This window comes from Hemiscyllium ocellatum, chromosome 20 (assembly GCF_020745735.1).
Source record: "Hemiscyllium ocellatum isolate sHemOce1 chromosome 20, sHemOce1.pat.X.cur, whole genome shotgun sequence".
Lineage (NCBI taxonomy): Eukaryota > Metazoa > Chordata > Chondrichthyes > Orectolobiformes > Hemiscylliidae > Hemiscyllium > Hemiscyllium ocellatum.
The window spans coordinates 7,260,410-7,276,685 of record NC_083420.1 but is presented as its reverse complement, the minus strand read 5'-3'; the positions used below and the strand labels follow the sequence as shown (position 1 = coordinate 7,276,685).

General features: G+C 37.8%; 1 protein-coding gene across 3 annotated transcripts in view; it reads left to right on the top strand.

The window, feature by feature from the left end:
* wdr90 (WD repeat domain 90) overlaps positions 1–16,276 on the top strand; it is a 75,692-nt gene that overhangs the window by 45,082 nt on the left and 14,334 nt on the right. For 2 of the 3 annotated variants that reach the window (XM_060840463.1, XM_060840461.1), the window contains exons 25-33: positions 397–525; positions 2,091–2,218; positions 2,693–2,733; positions 4,708–4,833; positions 6,177–6,356; positions 6,994–7,091; positions 10,255–10,354; positions 11,355–11,476; positions 13,975–14,131. In XM_060840463.1, the coding sequence (XP_060696446.1) occupies positions 397–525; positions 2,091–2,218; positions 2,693–2,733; positions 4,708–4,833; positions 6,177–6,356; positions 6,994–7,091; positions 10,255–10,354; positions 11,355–11,476; positions 13,975–14,131 (1,081 nt within the window). The remainder of the gene's footprint in view (positions 1–396; positions 526–2,090; positions 2,219–2,692; positions 2,734–4,707; positions 4,834–6,176; positions 6,357–6,993; positions 7,092–10,254; positions 10,355–11,354; positions 11,477–13,974; positions 14,132–16,276) is intronic. The other variant, XM_060840462.1, reaches the window with a different exon arrangement.

The following is a 16,276-nucleotide window of genomic DNA, read 5'->3' as shown; positions in this document are numbered from 1 at the left end:
GTGCTTTGGCTGCTGGAATGTTCTAGATTCAATTCTTGATTTCAGCTAACTGGTTTCATTCAGGTTAAGATGTTGCAAGTGCAATTTGTGTGCCAGTTTAGATTCATTTTAAATTAAAATGTTTGGTTTTAATATGCTAAATTGGAAATAGAATTGTTGGTCAGACTATGTACAGTTTGTTGATAATAGATTCTATCAAACTGACTTCAGACAGATCATCCTCCTTCATCAATACTAATATTAGATACAGGATTAATAATCTGGGATGGGAAAAGACCATTAGTTAAACTATTAGAAATTATTATCTAAACCAGTATAGTAGACATGCTTGTTCTCTTCTGTTTTACAGAAATTCTTTGTTTTCTTTATAATAATTAGACTTCATTGTTCCAATAGGTTTGTAATATTCACAAGTCAGTCTCCACGTCTTTAGCTGTGAGTGAAGACATTCAGTACCTCCTGACTACAGGGGAGAAGGTCATTAAAGTCTGGGATTATCATATGAAACAGGACATTAATTATCAGGTATGCATTTCCATTGTTAATGTTTTTAAACTTCTCCATGATGCGCTGGAAAGGCGGTTGAAACAATGCTCATTGATAATGGTTGGCACTGAGTATAAGCACAGAGACATCCAAACACAGTGGTTGCATAAAATCACCGTAGCAATGTTCTTAAGTGGTAAAAAATCATGATAATTATTCAAAAGTTTTATTCTGAATTATCGTATTAGCTTTGGACAATATCTAGCAGGAGGTTTCATATGGTAAAAAAGAGGATAAATTTCATTTTAAACGAAAAGGTTAGAATGACATAGTACATTAGTACTAATACACAAGCAAAATCTGAGTTTAGCTTAACATTTCATTCAAACTGATTGACATTGAGAGAGAAACAAAATAAAGGAAACACTAATCTTTTTGTGTTTTAAAATGAAATTTCTCCCCATATGAAAACCTCCTGCTGTACATTGTCCAAAGCTCATAGGATAGTTTCAACTGCCTTTCCAGCACACCTTGGAGAAGTTTTGTTATGTCTCACCACTATAGGATTATAGGAGGGCTCAAAAGAGAAGGAGAGCACTGAGCATAGGTGAGTTGACTTCACTGTTGAAGTTATGATGATCAAGGATAGCAGATGATTTACCAAACACATTTTGCGTTTGCACCTGACATCAGAATGCATCCAGAGGGCAGGTAATGAAGTTGAAGTAAGTTATTCTAACCTTGCATAAACACTCATTTCAATTGAGACATTAATATCTGAAGTATTCTCCATGACTGTGACATGCAACAGTCCTAAATCTCTCAAGCCAGTAAAGTTCTCGACTTAGTCTGCTAAGTTAACTCATATCAAATCACTACAGTAGGTTTAATTACTGGATTTAATTTAGTTAGGTTGGGAAAGTTTTAAAACAAGAAGTTGCCAGATTTCCTATTTCCTAAAACTTCTCTACAGTAACCACTGCTGGAGAGTATGCATGCAAACTCAAATGGCAATTATTTGGTTGTGGTGCTTCATACTGTTGAATATTCTTTCAATTTAATGACTGACCCACACGTGAGGTATGGTTATTTGGACTGACTGAGTGCACATTCAATATCTGAAATTCCACCATAGCATGAGACACTGTCTTAAAACAGCAAGGGAGAACCCAAAATTAAATTAAAAATCAACTTAAACTGAAGAATTTTACTTTTGATCCACAGTCACAAATCTAAGGTATGCATAATTGCATACCGATGATATATACTCCCATCTGATATGTTGTCTTAAATTCAGCTTCTAAACCAAATATTCAAAGTTATGTATGTTTTATATTCATTAGAGTACATCTGATCCTGCACAGATTGGTGTTTATTTTTAGGAAGATTTGTCTTTGTTTTCTAGCTAGTTGGATTATTACCCTGAGCAAATGAATTTGGTTCACCTGATCATCTTGGTTTTATGGACAGCATATGTTGTCCAAGACTGAACAAAGTCTGTCATTTACGTTTAATTGCTCAGTTCGTCTTACCTATAGTTTTGTTTCATGATGCATTCGTCTGAATAGTTTCTACTCTTGTTTGTATTTGTTTTGTTTTGCTAGGTGTTCATTGGTCACTCTGAAACAATTCAACAAGCTATGTTCACTCCAGACCAATTAAGTGCAATCAGTGTTGGAGATGCAGTGTTTGTCTGGGATTTTCTTGCTTGTGTACTAGATCAGGAGACCAGGTAAACAAAATGATATTGTTATTTACAAATACTTGTACTTCCAAATATGATACCATACAGATATGTAACTCTAAAAACTGGGCATGCAAACATTTCCAGTACTTACAAATGGTTGCTTTACATTGCCCTGCATTGTGTTCCCACAAATCAATTTGCAAGTGAATTCCAGAAGTGAACCTTTCGTAACTCAGGGACTGCCTGTACACAAATAACTTCTTTGACCTTGTTGGGATTCTGGCAGCACTTTATAAAAGGCTTGTAGACCACTATGTGGAATTCATTTTAATAAGATTCAAATGCTGTGTGGATGTACTTTTGTTCTTTAGAGTGACAAAAGTTCATGGAGCAATGTAAGAATTGAGATGAATCAGTAAGGAATGCAGAAAGTCAGGAAAGTGTTTTAGAAAGAACTTTAAATGTTTAGAGAGTATTGTTAATTTATGGTTAGGAATTATTTTTACTTTTTGTCTTTAGCAGCCTCCCTTCAATTCAGCCGTTTCCCCTCCATGGAACTGGTGAGTTCTCACTACTTAAAATGTATTGACTTCAATTTGCATAATCTTAAACCTTGCAGAATTTGTAGTCATAGAATCATTACAGCACAAAAGTAGACCAGGCAACCTGTCAGTCCATTCTGGCTTTCTGTAGTGACTGTTTCCCCCTCCATCCTCTAGTCTTGCTAAATCTAATTACTCAGGTGCCCATCCAACTTCCATTTGAAATTATTCGTTGTCCCTGCTTCCATCATCCTCAAAAGACAGTGTGTTCTAGAACATTACTACTCACTGCATTTAAAAAGTACCCTTCTTGCATCTCTTACCCAAATCTTTTTGTCCCCTAATTCTTGTACTATCAACTAATGAAAATGGAATTATTTTGTCTCCCTTATCCAAACTTGTTATAATCTCTGCACTTCGGTCAGACCTCTCCCCAGACTTCTTTGCTTCAAGGAGCACAGCCCCTACTTCAGTTTTGAGTGGACTTATAGAAATAATTGCTTTGTGGTAGAATTAGCAGTTCTTTGGAAAAATGTTAGTTAATTCAGAAGAGTTAGCATGGATTTATTAAGGGTATGCCATGTTTAACTAACTTGCTGCTTTTAAGATAAAAGAGAGGGTTGATGAGAGCAAAGCTGTTAATATGACATGCACTGACTTCAGCAGAATATTCAGTGCAGTACCACACAACAGTTGTGCAAATAAATTAGTAAGGGTAAAAAATGAGGTCTGCAGATGCTGGAGATCACAGTTGAAAATGCGTTGCTGGTTAAAGCACAGCAGGTCAGGCAGCATCCAAGGAATAGGAAATTCGACGTTTCGGGCATAAGCCTGATGAAGGGATTATGCCCGAAACGTCGAATTTCCTATTCCTTGGATGCTGCCTGACCTGCTGTGCTTTAACCAGCAACACATTTTCAAATAAATTAGTAGATCATTGAATAAAATGAGCAGTAACAATATAAATATTAAATTAACTGAGGATAAGAAATGGAGTAACAGTTAGTGGGTGTTTTTTTGGCTGGAAGAAGATTTGCAGTGAGGAAAGTTTGTAGTGGAGTTCCCCAGGGGTCAATATTGAAACTCTTGTTTTTCTTGGCACATATACTTGAGAGAGTTCTTTGTGTGCATGGATAGTTTTAAAGTTTTTTACACAATACAAAACTTGGGAGAATTATTAACTCTGAGAATGAGACTGTAGAGCTTCATAAGAACATTGACACATTGGTGTAGTGGGTGAGTAGGTAGGAGATGAAGTTCAATGTAGCGAGGATTGAGTTGATGCATTTTGTTGCAAATATCAACAGACCATATAAAATAAAGGGTACTATTCTAAAGGGTGTGCAGGAGCTGCAAGACCTCGATGTATATGTGGATAGATCATAGAAGGTGGCAGGCCAGGTAAAGTAAACTGTTAATGAAGTATATTGTATTTTAACCTTCAGTAACAAGGGCGTAGAATCCAAATCAGAGTTTAAGCCGCACTTATATATGACACTGGTTAGACCTCAGTTGGAGTATTGTCTACAGTTCTGGGCGAAGAATGTGAATGCATTGCAGAAGAAGTTTACAAGAATGATCCAGGGATGCAAAACTTCAATTGTGATAAGTTGGAGAAGAAAGTGCTGCAATGGTAATGCCAGTGGACTAGTAATCCAGAACCCCAGACTAATTTCTGGGATGATGTGTTCAAATTCCACCATGGCAGATGATGAAATTGAAATTCAATTTTTTTTAAACTCTGGAAATAAAAAGCTAGCCTAATGGTGACTATGTAACTACTGCTGACTGTTACTAAAACTCATTTGGTTTACTACTTGTGCTATTTGTTAAGGAAGTCCATCATCCTTACCTGGTCTGACCTGCATGTTACTCCCGACTCTGGTATTGACTCTCTGAGCACATGATTTCATTTTATTCATAACTAGCAGAATTTTTTATTTGATGACAGACATTAAACAATGGATATAATTCTCTTCTTTTTTATTTTAGAAGCTCCTTCAGTTGCAGAGGGCAATGAGGTTTGCCAAAATGGTGGGATGCCTCGCCAGTCAGTACCAGTCCCCAGCTCCTCCCCACCACTCAATGTCAGTGTTATTGAAAGAAATGAGCAGGATGGTGAGTAATATAGGAGGCAGTTTAGGGTTCCCATCCAATTGTGTACACAAAATAAAAATATACAACTTACACCTGCACACATCATGGAAATATGTCATCAACAATTATTCACTGGTGAATATGATTGTCCACCTGGGAAATTCTGCCATTGGTCATGGTTTCTGCACATCCTTGTGTGACTGATGAGACCAATCCTAGAGCTGCATTTCTGACCAGACATTTAGCAGGTATTTCTGGAAGTGGAATTAAACCTTGGCCCTGAGATTGTTAGTATTCTTTTTTTCTGTTACTTTTCAGTACTTCACTTGGTACCCACCTTTTGCAGGGCATCTCCTCTTATGGGAATGCAGTAGCATATCCGACACATATTCCTTGATGGAAGGTAGATCCAGTTCCAGTGGCAAGGAAACCTTGACTGGGGTTATCCTATTGCTGCAATCTTCATCTGCTGTTGCAGTCATTGATGTCGCACAAGTACGTTCTGCCTGAATCTCTGTTATGGTCTTGTTTTGGGTTGTACTTTGCCTGCTGTCTACTGTCTGACCGTACTATCTTATCTGACAATTCACCGTCAAGAAGTCCTGATAATCCTGTACTTATACTTTTTATTCCAACCAATGCATCAAATTAATGAAGAAACTACAGGTCTGCTAAGACCAAGACTGAACAAATCTCAAACCCATGACCACTGCCATTGAGAATAATAACGACACCAGATATATGTAAGCACCACCATCTGCAATTTCGCCTTCAAACCACTTACCATCCTGAATTGGAAATGTATCATTGTTTCTTAAATGTCACTGAGTTAAAGTCCTGTAGCTCCCACCCTAATTGCATTGTGGATGTGCCAACACCCCAAAGACTGCAGTGGTCCAAGGAGGCACTTATCATTTTCTTAAGGGTAGTTGCCTAAATGTCAGAGTTGCTAGTAGTATTAGCTGATTTAATACACCATCTGCGCAAATATTACACTTTTGGTCAATTGATTTGGCTTATTCAGGTACACAATCCTTTATCTGAAATCCGAAAAACTCCGAAATCCAAAGTTTTTTTTCTGCATAATAAGATTGTTTGGCATGTAATCAGGTGACCCAACTCCACACCCACTCAACCCATGTCACTCATGTGACATGACAGCATGCCTCCGCACCGGCAGGTGTGATTTGTCTCAGCGCTCATACTAGTCACAAGTGGGTTTGCTACTCGGTAGTTTTTTTTATTTCATTGTGAAAACATCATTTATTCTGAAATCTGAATTCCGAGAAACTACTGGATTTCGGATAAAGGATTGTGTATCTATACTGTACTAACAGTTTGTGTGGGACTTTTCCTCTTCCAAGTGTTTTTGTCTGATGTGGAGAGTAAAGATAACAACAATCAAAATGATGACTCGATCACTGTTGGAAGAATTGGAGACTCAATACTGCAAGTCCATGAAAACATGCATTCTGGCGAGAATGTGACACCTTTCACGAAGCCTGTTTCCCTTCAGGAATACCAGAAAGAGCTGGATGAACCAGGTAGCTCAGCCTTCAGTGCTCTGGATGCCATTAGTAATTCTAGCACTGCTAGAGAGCATGGGTTTTCAATTTGAAATCAAGCATGCAGTGAAAGATGATACTATAAGTGACCAACTCCATATTACGAATAATTGCCTAAAATATCATGGGAAGGTTGAGAGCCTGTATCATGAGAGGGTTTTTTGTGTTGTTCTTTATTTATACTTGTTATGTAACTGATCGTAATAGTTTTATATATTGTGTTGATAACCTTGCTCAATGTTGAAGAAACTCATTCCACCTTATTTTCCATAATCCCTTAACAGATATTTCCAGTTGAGGATCAAAAACACCTTGTTCTGCCCTTCATAATAACAAAAATGCATTTTGATTTCTTATTTTTTGCGAGCTGTGTGTGACACTACTTTAGAATGGGTTATGATCATTTAGAACAGTCACATTTATATGTTTAACATTGATAACATGAATACTTCTGTGAAACTGTAATTCATATTTAGAACATCCTCTGTTTATATGAGCAAGTGTGTCTGTCACGATAATACTTTTAACCAAAGCTCTGTCAATTGCTATTGATCAAAAAAATGAATGCATGTGTTAATTGATTGCAATAAGATTTTAACATGTTCCTTTTTCATAGCATCTTGGTTCGGAGACGGAGATTTCCCACACACCAATAAACGTCCAGATTCATACAAGCATTTTGCTGCTCAATTCAAAGCCTCATCTGTATCTCAGGTACAATTACTGTCATTATTTTGTATATCTTTATATATATTTTGCAAAGCTACAACAAGGCTCAATCAATTTACTGGGCCACTTATTTTGTGACTTTGATGACATTTTCACTTTGCACCCAGTTCAATCCAAGTGCACATAACCTAGAAATAAGTGTTGTCGTTATTGACAGCCACGCCCATCTTCCTGATAAACCAGACTTGACACTGCCTGAGAATGTTCTCTTCCAGACACAAAAAGATCTTATGATGACTTGTTTGAAGTTGCTTGAGCATCTGTAGCAGCGTTGTGTCACAGCGTTGGTCCCTTTTTTTTTTGTAGAATCTGTTCCTAACTCAAAGATACCATGTCCTGATTTTTTTCAGAGGGTTCATTAATCCCTCCCAGCTCCGAGGTGACTAGTTTGGTACAGAGATGACAAGGGATTTTGAGAGGCCTTTATTTATATATAAACGGATGAGACTTCAGGCCAAAGTTGTCATGTTTTAGAAGTGGAGAAAGTGAGGTCTGCAGATGCTGGAGATCAGAGCTGAAAATGTGTTGCTGGAAAAACGCAGCAGGTCTGGCAGCATCCATGGAACAGGAAATTCGACGTTTCGGGTATAACCTGACCTGCTGCACTTTTCCAGCAACACATTATCAGCTCATGTTTTAGAAGTGACTTATATAATGGAAGGGGAGTGGCCAGCTGAGCAGTTCAGTCTAGAACTAATTAGGAGTTCAACAGTGAGCTGTGTGGAAGCAGGTTGCTAAACTCTCTCTTTCCTTCTGTCCTTTAACTTCAACCTTTAAGCATTTGTTCCATTTTTAACTTTTTTTTTTAAGGGGTTTGCTTATTGGGATTGTTGTGTATATTCGGACCAGCATAATTAAGTCTAGTTTGGATAGACTGAGTTCTATAGGGTTTCTTTATTCTGTTCTGTGTTTGATTTTGTGAATTAATTTTTGTCTGTTTTAAAACCTGGTAGCCAACCTAGCTACTTCACTCTGGGTAATTTTCGCTGTACACTTACTGAAACAAATTGCAAATTTGGGCTATCTGCTTAAGAAAGTTTTGAGTGGTCTGTCTTAATCTATAACAGTTGAGTTTCTCACCATTGTCCACCAAAAGCCATGTCAAATTGAAGCCATTTTCTTTCTCTTCACCCTTGAAGCCTTAACCCTTCATATTACTGTAGATTATCAAGATTGTAACGTGGTGTTTTTATGTCTAAGATATGTCATCAAAAAAGACAGGCACATTTGATTTTAAATTGTTTGAAGCTCGAGGTAAGAGCAGCATTCCCATTGCTAAGTTACAGAAGGTACTTCAGGCTAAGTAAAGGATCTGCTGTAATTTTTATTCTTCACGCTAAACTGGGAATGTTGATCTAGTTTCAGGTTGGAACCAACTGTGTAAACTTCTTGCAGTCACGAGCAAAGTGCTTGCTTCTTATACTTTTCCTCTACTCCCTAAAAAGGAACTGCGATTGGGGCCACCCCATCCCTTTGCTGTAATGTCATATTTGTTATTTCCAACAGGTTATCACACTTGTATTTTTATGTTTTATTTGATTTTTTTTGATAAGGGGTTTAGAGTAGAAAAGTATCTGTTCAATAACTTTAGTGCCAATGGATGTCTCAAATTTTTTGACTTAGCTGTGTTTGACAGTAAATAAGATTAAAGATAGCATGATAAGCATGGATACAAACTGGCTTTAGTGATGCTGTTACTTCAGGCTGAAAATGGTTCTATGTTGGTGTTTGCAGGGTTCATTCTGCTTTTAGTGTACACCGATGCCTTGAATTTGGTAGTGAGTACAATGTTGAAATTAGCAGATGAAACAAAACTTGGGCTGCAAACAGTGAGGATAATAGTACTGGACTTCACGTAAGACATAGAGAGGACTGTGGAATGGGTAAACACATTGCAGATGACAATCAAAGTGTGAAGTGATGCATTTAGATAGGAAGGTTAAGGAGTGACAGTGCAACCTAAATGAATCAATTTCAAAGACAGTGCAAGAACAGAGATATGTGTGTATTTGTGCACACATTTCTGAAAGTGATAGGGCAGATTATCCAAAAAATCCCTAGAGCGCATGGGATCTTGAGCAGTATAAAATAATCTTATATATTACAAAAGCCATAAAATTATGCTAAATCTGTATTAAACAATAGTTTTGGCTTTCTTTTGAAGTTTTTTGTATTTCTGGCATTTCACTTGAAGAAGGTAATGAAAGCTTTGAAAGAGGTACGGAAAGAATTTGAGAATGATTCCAAGTGTGAGGAACTAAAATTACATGGATAAGTTAAACTTGAGTTGCTCTCCTTAGAGTAGCAAGGGCTACGAGGAGATTTGCAGTGTTTTACAGCAAATAGGATTAAAGAGAGCAGGATCAGCATGAATACAAACTGGTTAAATGACAGAAAATGGAGTTGTGTTGATAGTGTTATTTCAGATTGAAGTCGTTTCTGTGCTGGTGTTTCCAGGGTTCATGCTGCTTTTAGTGTACATTATGCTCTCTACCAAAATCTGTGAGCTGCGTTCAAAACCTTGAAATATTTTGACAGCGATTCCCAAAGAAAAGCTGTTTTTGATTGTTGTGGATACCTCTTTCGCAGAAGTCAACTTTTTTTTTTCCATGTTAAAGATATGAATGCAGAATTCCCGACTCAGGTGACTGACTGTGTGGAGTTTGCACGTTCTCCCCGTGTCTGCGTGGGTTTCCTCCGGGTGCTCCGGTTTCCTCCCACAGTCCAAAGATGTGCGGGTCAGGTGAATTGGCCATGCTAAATTGCCCGTAGTGTTAGGTAAGGGGTAAATGTAGGGGTATGGGTGGGTTTCGCTTCGGCGGGTCGGTGTGGACTTGTTGGGCCGAAGGGCCTGTTTCCACACTGTAAGTCTAATCTAGTCTAATCTAATCTAATCAAAAACCTAATAGGGTAGTAGGTACAGATTCAAAAACAACCTTCAAAAGGAAATTGAATAAATGCTTGGAGAGCAAAGAATACGATGCAGAACACCAGTGAAAACTCATGTAGATTTTATGTTCTGAATTCTATACTGTTTTATGTGTTGATTCAACCTGCACACCTTCAAATTACTCCATGTTCACTTTACCCTTTATGCATATTATAGTAATAGAGTATTCTCAACTCTCATTGTAACTTTGCTTCCCAGGTTGCAGTCCTTTCTGATGGGAAAGAGGATCTGAAGCTGAAAGTAGTAATTGGATACAATGGAAACGGAAGAGGAAATATGGTCTGGAATCCTGATACAGGTAATTGTTAGGACATGGCCCCAACTGGGAAGCAAACATTCGATAGAAAAGAGAACTTTGTTTGGACTCCAATTGTGGGTAACCAGAATGGGAAATATGTGTGATCTAGTTAACAAGCACACATGCAGCAAATATTATGTTATGTTTATGAATGCTTTACTTACCTTGAGATGCATGCTAAATTAAAACCGTCACTTGTACCTAAATGACTTTCCTATTCTTTTCACCTTGTTCATCAACAGTGGTGGATAGTAAGCACATACTTAGTGTAATTAGGTATAGTATGAATGATTTCTCACTTTTTAAGTGTTTGCTTAACATGTGCAGTGACTGTCATTGAGACCATGTATTAAACGTTTCTTTGACTCAGTGTAGGTGTGCCTTTTTGCACTATTTCAAATATAGCTCAAGTAAACTTTCTATGATATTTTATTGAATCATAATTGGATCTAAAGTGCATTTTAGTTCTGATAAAATCATCTACTATTGAGCTGTTCAGACCAAGATTTAATCCCTGTTTTATACTAAATTAGCTGATTCCAAAGTTTTGACAACAAGAATATCACAACACAAAAAGAAGAAAGAAATAACCAGGGCTCCAGTACTTTGGCCTTTTTCCAATGGTGTCAGTTGGAAAGAGCACCTACACAGATTGATTTAAGGTTGTGAAATATGTCATATAAGGATAATGGAGCTCATCCCTCAGCAAATTAGTGAAAAAGGTTAGATTGTAATTCAATATTCAGATTTAATAGCCTCAGGTAAAATTATTGTACATTTTGATTGATTCACAATTTAAAGTCCATTTCATATATTCAACTTATATACCAAATGTTAAAAAAATCCCTCTGAAACACAGCTATTCTACAGCAAGTTGTTACCTACGTCTGATTAATCAATTTGTTGGATTCTGTTTATTAGTGACCTTGTAGTTCTGATCAAAAGTTTGGACAATGTTTGTGCCATTATTTTTGGTTAATCCTTCTGTCTTTTCTCCCAGCACTATTTGCATATTCTTGTGGCTGCTTGGTGGTGATTGAGGACTTGCATTCTGGATCTCAGAAACACTTAACTGGTCACTTGGAGGAGATCTCTACACTTGCAGTTAGCCATGATGCACAGGTAGAATTGTGGTACCTCTACACTTGGGGTAGAATTAGTGGAAATTTAATCTTGTCACCCACTGGGATACTTTAACATACATAAATTAATAGAGCTGCATTTGGTCACTCATCTACTGATGATGAAAATGTCTTCAACATGGGTTGCAGGTAGTGAGTGCTTCCTCAATCATCAGTAAGTGACTTTTTTTTTCTCTGAAGTTGTAGGCTTTTTAATCTACTAATCTATATTGTGTGTAAAAATCTCTCCACACTGATAAGTTTGTCAGAGAAGGAAAGAAAAAGATAGTGTGTTACTCTGTGTTAAAATTAATTCAGCGATCTACGGGATTAGATTTAGGACAGAGATGAGGAGGAACTGCTTTTCTCAGAGAGTAGTGAATCTATGGAATTCTCTACTCGAGGAAGCAGTAGAAGCAACTTCATTAAATATATTCAAAACACAGTTGGATGGGTTTTTGCATGATTGGGGAATTAAGGGTTATGGGGACAATGCAGGTAGGAGGAGCTGCAACTATGAATAGATCGTCCATGATCTTAAAGAATGACCGAGCAGGTTTGATGGGCTAAATGGCTTATTCCTGCTTCTAATCCTATGTAACTTAGTCATCAATAAGTATAATATTGTCAATTAATAATCTTTGATTTGAAGAAAATATAAAAGCATAGAGAAAAGATGCAGGAGTGGGCTATTTAGCCCTTCATGCCTACTTCACAATTAACGTAATCATGGCTGATCACCCTACTTAGTATCCTTTTATTGCTTTCACCCCATACTCTTTGATCTCTTTGTCCCTGAGAACTATATTTATCTCCCCCTTGAAAATGTTGTGTTTTGGCCTCAACTGCTTTGTGTGGCAGAGATTTCCACAGGCTTATCACTCTCCAGGTGAAGAAATGTCTCTCATCGCAGTTGTAAAAGACCTACCCCACCCTCCAACTATTCTTCTTAACTCCAGTGAGTAAAGTCATAACCGAGCTAGTGATGCTTGATCTATCAGTCCTGCTGGTGAGGCCACACCTGGAGTATTGCGTGCAGTTTGATGCACATACTCCATAGTCAAACATCCTTCTTCAGATAAGGAGGCCATAACTGCACGCAGTACTCCAGGTGTGGCCTCACCAAGGCCCTGTGCAATTTCGGTAACACATCTCTGTTCCTGTGGTCAAATCCTCTCACTATAAAGGCCAACATTACCATTTGTCATCTTCTGCCTCCTATACCTGCCTGCTTTACTTTCACTGAGTCATGTAGAAGGACACCCAGGTTTGTTGCAGCTCCTTCCTTCCCCATCTATCACAGTTCGGATAATAATCTGCCTTCCTGTTTCTGTAACTAAAGTGGATAACCTCTCCTTAATTGACATAATACTTAAGAGTATTTAAAAGTAGGAGCAGGGGTAGGTCATTTGGCCCGTGGAGCCTGTCCCACCATTCATTAATATTATGGCTGATCTGTTCGCAGACTCAGTTCCACTTGCTCGCCTGCTAACCCTAACCCTTAATTCCTTTACTGTTCGAAAATCTCTGTATCTGTGCCATAAAACCATTCAACTGCTTCACTGGGCAGGGAATTCCATAGATTTGCAACCCTTCGGGTGAAGATGTTCCTCCTCAACTCAGTTCTAAATTTGCTGCCCCTTATTTTGAGATTATGCCCGCTAGTTCTAGTTTCACCCATAGTGGAAACAACCTCCCTGCTTCTATTTTAACTAATCCCTGCTTAATTTTATATATTTCAATAAGATCGCCACCTCATTCTTCTAAATTTGAATGAGAATAGTCCCAGTCTATTCAATGTCTGCTCATAGGTCAACCCTATTGAATCCAGAATCAACTTAGTGAACCTCCTCTGCACCCCTTCCAGTGCCAGTACATCCTTTCTCAAGTAAGGAGACCAAAACTATACACAGTACTCCAGGTGTGGCTTCATCAGCACCTTCTACAGCCGCAGCATAGCCTCCTTATTTTTAAACTCCATCCATCTAGCAATGAACAGCAATATTCCATTTGCCTTAATTACTTCCTTAATAGTTACCTGCCATACATTTACCTACTTGCATAAGAAATATATTTGCCATTTGTTGTGGGTGATCAGTCCTAATAGGGGCTGGTGCACCTATAAATTTAATCAAATGACATGGATGGAAGGTTTGTGACCCTTTGAAAATTTACATTTTACAAGTTCAAGTTGCAGAATTTAAGCAGGCCATTAAGTATGCCTTAAACCATAGTCTTTCTCTTTGTCTTGGTATTATGTGGAAGAGCAACAGGCTAAGATAATACGATCTGTCTTTCCATTTGCCCCTCACAAAAACAAAGAGTGATGTTTTTTTCAGAAATGTTCATGCTTTGTACACACTACAGTTTGTAGTTGAACAAAATGTTTCTTGGATTAGAGTCTTAGTGAAGTTATTGTGTTTGACAATTCGTTTAATTAGTGATTTCATTCCTTAAAAATTTGATTCTTTTATTTTTGCTGTTTGTTCTGTCTGGAAGGAGCTTGCCTCAGCCTCAGGAAATCAGGATAAGACTAGCTGTTCTATCTTCATTTGGAATGTGGTGGGTGGCTCCTGTAAGATAGTTCTGTGTCAGCACACAACAGAGGTACAAGCCATGGCTTACTCCAGAGATGACCGGCTCTTCTTGTCTGCTGGTAGGTTCAGATACACTGCTTTGCACTTGGGATAGGTTTGTTCATGTATAGCTGTATTTAGTAGGGATGGACAAGAAATGCTGACACATCCAGCAATGGCCATGGACCATTAGTGAATTTTTTAAAAAAATATTAATAGTGACTACAATAATGACAACACACTTCAGCAAATGTTTGGATCATTTTATGAACCATCATCTTCCACCTTTAGCAGAGTGTTTGAACGTTTTTTTAAAAAAGGGCAAGTTTTAAACCTACTGAATTTGCGTGCTCAACAAAGTATATATTAGAAATGTATTTGTTAAAGATACAGCTCATTAATGATCCAACAAGTTGTGCCACAGAAGTAATAGGAGAAAGATTCTGCATTAATTATAACAGCTGCATTGTTGGAAAAATAAGCACTGAACTTTGGCCATATTCTTATTGGCCAGATCAAGACAAAGTACTTCTGAATTTTTATTGTTCTTGGAACAGTCACTTTTATTTTTTTAACCTCAATGAAAATTGAGTTGATTTGAAACCATCAAAACATTGATGTTTGAGAATACTGTTACCATTTCTCCTCTTAATCTTTTCTCATTTAGTCAGCAGTCAGCTTAATGGTTCTGTGGGAAAGATATCCCTCATCCCATGCTCCAGTTGCAGAGGTGTTATATATAAATAGATAACATTATTTTGAAACAGCAATTTGCTACAATGGAGATAGCTGATTTTTGAAAATAATGAGATCAGTATTGTTCCAAGTATCCTTGTAAACTTTGTGCAACAGTTAATTTTATTCAGCTGTTCTTGTTTGAAAATGAAAAATCAAGCTGAGCCAATGCAGTTCTAGTAAATTGGTTACGCTGAAATTAACATTTCTTGTACTTTATAGGGGGCTCATTAGTTCAGTTAGCTAGATGATTAATGTTTCCCTCAAATTAATGCTAAGGGCATGATCCTAGTTCATGTTTAGGTAGACAAAGGGGTTGTCTTCCATCAGTATCATTAACAAAGGAAAGAAACAAATTGCTAGAGAAACTCATCGACTCTGCATTCTCCACAGATGCTGCCACATCTGCTGAGATTCTCCAGCGATTTCTGTTTTTCTTTCAGATTTCCAGCATCCTTTTCATCTGTGCCCAGGTTGTCCTCCTGACTGTTGGAATTCTGAGCGTCATCTCTTGTCAAAAAAGAAATAAATCCAATCTGAAAAACAATGCTTATCAACAACATACCCTCACTCCTCAAGTTTATTTATCAAAAGAAAAGCACTTACATTGCAAAAACAAAGTCTTGACTAATTTCATTACTTCTTTGAAATGAATCCAATACAAATTGTTTCCATTGCTAATGGAAACATCCAAAAGCAAAATTCTGCAGATGCTGGAAGTTTTAAATAATAACAGGAAATACTGGAAAAAATTGAGCCAGGCAGAAACAGTGGGGAAAAAGTGATAGAAAATTTTGAATTTTTGCACAGCCATGAAGAGATTAGGGATGTCGGAGGAAGCCAAGAAGCAGGGGTTGCTCCACATGCTGTGAAGTTTGAGCCACCCAAAGCCAGGCTAATTGAGTGACGTGACTTCCAGTCAAATATAGGACACGGAAGAAGAGGTTGGGGGCTGAATTTGGTTTTGATCCCTGATCCCAGTGAGGATTGAGGAGGGGGGCAGGGATTCAAGATATTGGCTGGTTGGATGGGGAAGTGGATGATTGAGTGTCTGAAAGTTTGTAGAACAGAACTGTGGAATGTTCTGGGGTATTGCGTGCCTTTGGAGGAGATCAAGCGTTAGGGATGGGCTGCATTGTGGTGGGGGTTTTGATAGTCAGACATGCTGGATCTGACATGCAGCTGCAAAGACCCTCAACTGGGGATCCTGCACTACTTGCTGCCTCATAGCTGCTGGATTTGTTGGACCTCAGGAAATGCAGGCAATCTGGTGTACCTTTGAAATGAGGGTTAAATATGAGAGACATCATCTTGTTATAACTAAACTACCAGCTGCTTTGCATCCTACTACTGATGAAACTAGACATTGGATGGTTTGCAATTGTTTTATAAAACTTCAAGATCAAAATCCACCCTTTCACTGTATCAGGTGAATAAAATTTATCAGGTAAATTCACATTAAAATTGGTTGAGAATTAAAATAGAATTAT